Below are 6,000 nucleotides of genomic sequence, written 5' to 3'. Positions count from 1 at the left end.
ATGAACAACTATGTAATTGAGGACGTAACAATGAACAATTATGTAATTAAGAAGGACGTAACATGAACAATTACGTAATTAAGAATGACATAACAATGAACAACTACGTAATTAAAACTGACGTAACAATGAACAATTACGTAATTAAGAATGACGTAACAATGAACAATTACATAATTAAGACTGACGTAACAATGAACAACTATGTAATTGAGGACGTAACAATGAACAATTATGTAATTAAGAAGGACGTAACATGAACAATTACGTAATTAAGAATGACATAACAATGAACAACTACGTAATTAAAACTGACGTAACAATGAACAATTACGTAATCAAGAAGGACGTAACAATGAACAATTACATAATTAAGAAGGACGTAACAATGAACAATTATGTAATTAAGAAGGACGTAACAATGAACAATTACGTAATTAAGAATGACGTAACAATGAACAATTACGTAATTAAGAAGGATGTAACAATGAACAATTACATAATTAAGACTGACGTAACAATGAACAACTATGTAATTGAGGACGTAACAATGAACAATTATGTAATTAAGAAGGACGTAACAATGAACAATTACGTAATTAAGAATGACATAACAATGAACAACTACGTAATTAAAACTGACGTAACAATGAACAATTACGTAATTAAGAAGGACGTAACAATGAACAATTACGTAATTAAGAAGGATGTAACAATGAACAATTACATAATTAAGACTGTTGTAACAATGAACAATTATGTAATTGAGGCCGTAACAATGAACAATTACGTAATTAAGAATGACATGATGAACAACTATGTTATTAAGAAGCATGTAGCCATGAACAACTATGTAATTAAGAATAACGTAACAATGAACAACTACGTAATTAAGACTGACGTAACAATGAACAATTACGCAATTAAGACTGACGTAACAATGAACAATTAATTATGTAATTAAGACTGACGTAACAATGAAGAACTTTGTAATTAAGGACGTAACAATGAACAATGATGTAATTAAGAAGGACGTAACAATGAACAATTTCGTATCTAAGAAGGACATTATCATGAACAATTATGTAATTAAGAAGGACCTAACAATGAACAATTACGTAATCGAGAAGGACGATTCAATGAAAAATACGTCATTAGGACTGACGTAACAATGAACAACCATGTAATTAAGAATGACGTAACATAAAATTTACGTAATTAAGGACATAACAATGAACAACTATGTATTTAAGAATGACGCAACAATGAACAACTACGTAATTAAGACTGATGTAACAATGAACAATTACGTAATTAAGACTGACGTAACAAAGAACAACTATGTAATTAAGAAGGATGTAACCATGAACAATTTCGTAATAAAGAATGACATCACAATGAACAATTATGTAATTAAGAAGGACGTAACAATGAACAATTATATAATTAAGAAGGACGTAACAATGAACAATTTCGTAATTAGGAAGGACATAACAATGAACAATTAGATGATTAAGAAGGACGTAACAATGGACAATTACGTAATTAAGAAGGATGTAACAATGAACAATTACGTAGCTAAAAGGACGTAACAATGAAGAAACTACCTAATAAAGAAAGACGTAACAATGAACAATTACGTAATTAGGACTGACGTAACAGTGAACAACTATGTAATTAAGAAGGACGTAACAATGAACAATTATGCAATTAAGGAGGACACAATAATGAACAATTACAGAATGAATAATGACAGAACAAATACACAAAAGTTTAAATAAGAAGGACGTAACAATGAACAATTACATAATTAAGACTGACGTAACAATGAACAACTACGTTATTAAGAATGACATAACAATGAACAACTACGTAATTAGACTGACATAACAATGAACAATTACGTAATTAGACTGACATAACAATGAACAATTACGTAATTAAAAAGGACGTAATATTGAACAATTATGTAATTAAGAAGGACGTAACAATGAACAATTTCGTAATTAGGAAGGACATAACAATGAACAATTATGTAATTAAGAAAGACGTAACAATGAACAATTTTTTAATAAAGGACGTAACAGTGAACAATTACGTAATTAAGACTGACGTAACAATGAACAATTACGCAATTAAGACTGACGTAACAATGAACAATTATGTAATTAAGAATGAAGTAACAAAAAAACAAAATTACGTAATTAAGACTGACGTAACAATGAACAAATGCGGAATTAAAAATGACGTAACAATGAACAATTATGTAATTAAGAAGGCCGTAACAATGAAGACTTATGTATTTAAGAAGGACGTTACAATGAACAATAACATAATTAAGAAGGACGTAACAATGAACAATTATGTAATTAAGAAGGACGTAACAATGAACAGTTATGTAATTAAGACTGACATAACAATAAACAACTATGTAATTAAGAAGGACGTAACAATGAACAACTGTGTAATTAAGAAGGATGTAAAAATGAACATTTACGTAATTAGGAAGGACGTAACAATGAACAATTATGTAATTAAGAAGGACGTAACAATGAACAATAACATAATTAAGAAGGACGTAACAATAAACAACTATGTAATTAAGAAGGACGTAACAATGAACAACTGTGTAATTAAGAAGGATGTAAAAATGAACATTTACGTAATTAGGAAGGACGTAACAATGAACAATGATGTAATTAAGAAGGACGTAACAATGAACAATTATGTAGTTAAGAAGGACGTAACAATAAACAATTAGATAATTAAGAAAGACGTAACAATGAACACTTACGTAATTAAGAATGACGTAACAATGAACAATTACGTAATTACGAATGACGCAAGACGTGTGAGGTTGGCATTAAAAAAAGCCAACAAACAAAAAGCGTGCCTTAGAATAATTGTTCAGTAAAAATGATGGCTAACCAAACTGATTGCACTACGCTGAAGACACTCCTAATATTGTAGTTGTTATTAAAAAGTTTTGATTAAACTTCATCTTTCAGAAATGTGACCTATTCAATTGAGACGGAAATAGTTGATTGGAAATAAATTAAAATGTATTATTTACCCGCTTTATTACTCCAAGAAGAAGTGTGACCTTTAAGGGGTATGAGACACATTTTGCAGCTTTTTATTAGACAGCCTGACTCCATCTCATCACCTGTGGCCGCCAGCATCTGACCTCACAGCAACCAGTCCAGCGCTGACAGGTTGCTAGCATGATGAGCAAACACGTCAACAGGCCGCCAGCATGACGTTAACACGACGGCATGTAAACCTACAGCAAACACGTCAAAAGGCTGCTCGCGTGAAGCTAACATGACGGCATGTAAACGTACAGCAAACACATCAACAGGCTGCTAGTATGAAGCTAACTTGTACGGCATGTAAACGTACAGCAAACACGTCAACAGGCTGCTAGCATAAAGCTAACATGACGGCATGAAAACGTACAGCAAATACGTCAACAGGCTGCTAGCATGAAGCTAACATGACGCAACAGGCCGCTAACATGACGCTATATAAACGTGCAGCAAACACAACGTCAACAGGCCGCTAGCATGATGCTAACATGACGGCATGCAAACGCACAGCAAACACAACATCGACAGGCTGCTAGTATGACGCTAACATGACGCTACGTAAACTTACAGCAAACACAACGTCACCAGGCCGCTAACATGACGCTAACATGACGCTATGCAAACACAACGTCAACGTTGCATGATGCTAACAGAGCACTAGTAGGGCATTAACAGGAAGTTAACATGATGTTAGTTGCTAGAAATGGGCTAGCAGGGCGCTAGCTGGACGCTAAGAGGGCATCAAGAAGATTTCCATCATGGACAAGTCTGAAACTTGTCTTTTAGTCGTCCATGTCGTCTCCTCCAGCAGGCGTCAGGACAGCGCGATTGGTGGCGCGGCAGCGTATGAGCAGGCTCCGCCCCCTGCCGGCGACAAGAAGGTGTCGCTGTTGTTGAGGGAGCTGGACGCGCTGAGAGACGCCAACAAGAAGGTCGGAAAGGTCAGCGTTGGCGTGTGCGGTCGCAAACAAACAAACAAACACTCTTTGTTGCAGCTGCTGGAGCAGCTCAGCCTTAAGGAGGAGGAGCTACAGAGGAAGGAGGTGGAGCTACAGAGGAAGGAGGTGGAGCTGAGGGCGGAGCAGAATGAGGCCAAAGCCTGGGAAAGACCTTCAGGTGAGAGCCAGGAAGTCTACATCCCAATGTTTTTAAAGTTGATTTTAAAACATCATATTTACATTTGAAGTGTCTTAAAAGTTGTCATTTTAAATGTCAGTAAAGTTGATTTTAAGACATCATTTCAATGCTTTCAAGTTGATGTTATAACAATTTAAATGTGTTTAAAGTTGATTTCAGAGCATAATGTTTACATTTAAAATGTCCTAAAAGTTGTTTTTAAAATATACATTTTAAATGTCAGTATGGTATATTTGAACACATAATTTAAATGTGTTTAAAGTTGATTTTAAAACATCATGTTTACATTTTAAATGTCTTAAAAGTTCTTTTTAAAATATACATTATAATGTCAGTAAAGTTGATTTTAACACATAATTTCAATGCTTTTAAGTTGATGTTATAACAATTTAAATGTGTTTAAAGTTGATTTCAGAGCATAATGTTTACATTTAAAATGTCCTAAAAGTTGTTTTTAAAATATACATTTTAAATGTCAGTAACGTTGATTTTAAAATATAAATTTTAAATGTCAGTAAAGTTGATTTTAACACATCATTTCAATGCTTTTAAGTTTATGTTATAACATTTGAAATGTGTTTACAATTGATTTCAGAGCATAATATTTACATTTTAAATGTCTTAAAGTTGTTTTTAAAATATCCATTTTAAATGTCAGTAAAGTTGGTTTTTAACACATAATTTCAATGCTATTAAGTTGGTTATAACATAATTTAAATGGGTTTAAAGTTGATTTCAGAGCATAATATTTACATTTTAAATGTCTTAAAAGTTGTTTTTAAAATATAAATGTTAAATATCAGTAAAGTTAATTTTAGCACATCATTTTAAATGTGTTTGACGTTGATTTCAGAGCATAATATTTACATTTTAAATGTCTTAAAAGTTCTTTTTAAAATATACATTATAATGTCAGTAAAGTTAATTTTAACACATAATTTCAATGCTTTTAAGTTGATGTTATAACAATTGAAATGTGTTCAAAGTTGATTTCAGAGCATAATATTTACACTTTAAATGTCTTAAAAGATGTTTTTAAAATATAAATTTTAAATGTCAGTAAAGTTGATTTTAAGACATAATTTCAATGCTTTCAAGTTGATGTTATAACAATTTAAATGTGTTTAAAGTTGATTTCAGAGCATAATGTTTACATTTAAAATGTCCTAAAAGTTGTTTTTAAAATATACATTTTAAATGTCAGTATGGTATATTTTAACACATAATTTAAATGTGTTTAAAGTTGATTTTAAAACATCATGTTTACATTTTAAATGTCTTAAAAGTTCTTTTTAAAATATACATTATAATGTCAGTAAAGTTGATTTTAACACATAATTTCAATGCTTTTAAGTTGATGTTATAACAATTGAAATGTGTTCAAAGTTGATTTCAGAGCATAATATTTACACTTTAAATGTCTTAAAAGTTGTTTTTAAAATATAAATTTTAAATGTCAGTAACGTTGATTTTAAAATATAAATTTTAAATGTCAGTAAAGTTGATTTTAACACATTTCAGTGCTTTTAAGTTTATGTTATAACATTTGAAATGTGTTTACAATTGATTTCAGAGCATAATATTTACATTTTAAATGTCTTAAAGTTGTTTTTAAAATATCCATTTTAAATGTCAGTAAAGTTGGTTTTTAACACATAATTTCAATGCTTTTAAGTTGGTTATAACATAATTTAAATGTCAGTAAAGTTGATTTTAAGACATAATTTCAATGCTTTCAAGTTGATGTTATAACAATTTAAATGTGTTTAAAGTT

The 6,000-nt window shown here is 30.8% G+C and overlaps 1 protein-coding gene across 3 annotated transcripts in view; it reads left to right on the top strand.

The window, feature by feature from the left end:
- Positions 1-6,000, top strand: part of mipol1 (mirror-image polydactyly 1) — a 201,737-nt gene that overhangs the window by 60,148 nt on the left and 135,589 nt on the right. For all 3 annotated transcript variants that reach the window (XM_061925210.2, XM_061925209.1, XM_061925208.1), the window contains 2 exons: positions 3,898-4,021; positions 4,085-4,205. In XM_061925210.2, coding sequence (XP_061781194.1) covers positions 3,898-4,021; positions 4,085-4,205 — 245 coding nt within the window. The remainder of the gene's footprint in view (positions 1-3,897; positions 4,022-4,084; positions 4,206-6,000) is intronic.

This window comes from Nerophis lumbriciformis, linkage group LG29, assembly GCF_033978685.3.
Source record: "Nerophis lumbriciformis linkage group LG29, RoL_Nlum_v2.1, whole genome shotgun sequence".
Classification (NCBI taxonomy): Eukaryota; Metazoa; Chordata; class Actinopteri; order Syngnathiformes; family Syngnathidae; genus Nerophis; species Nerophis lumbriciformis.
This window is presented reverse-complemented; position numbering and strand designations above follow the sequence as displayed.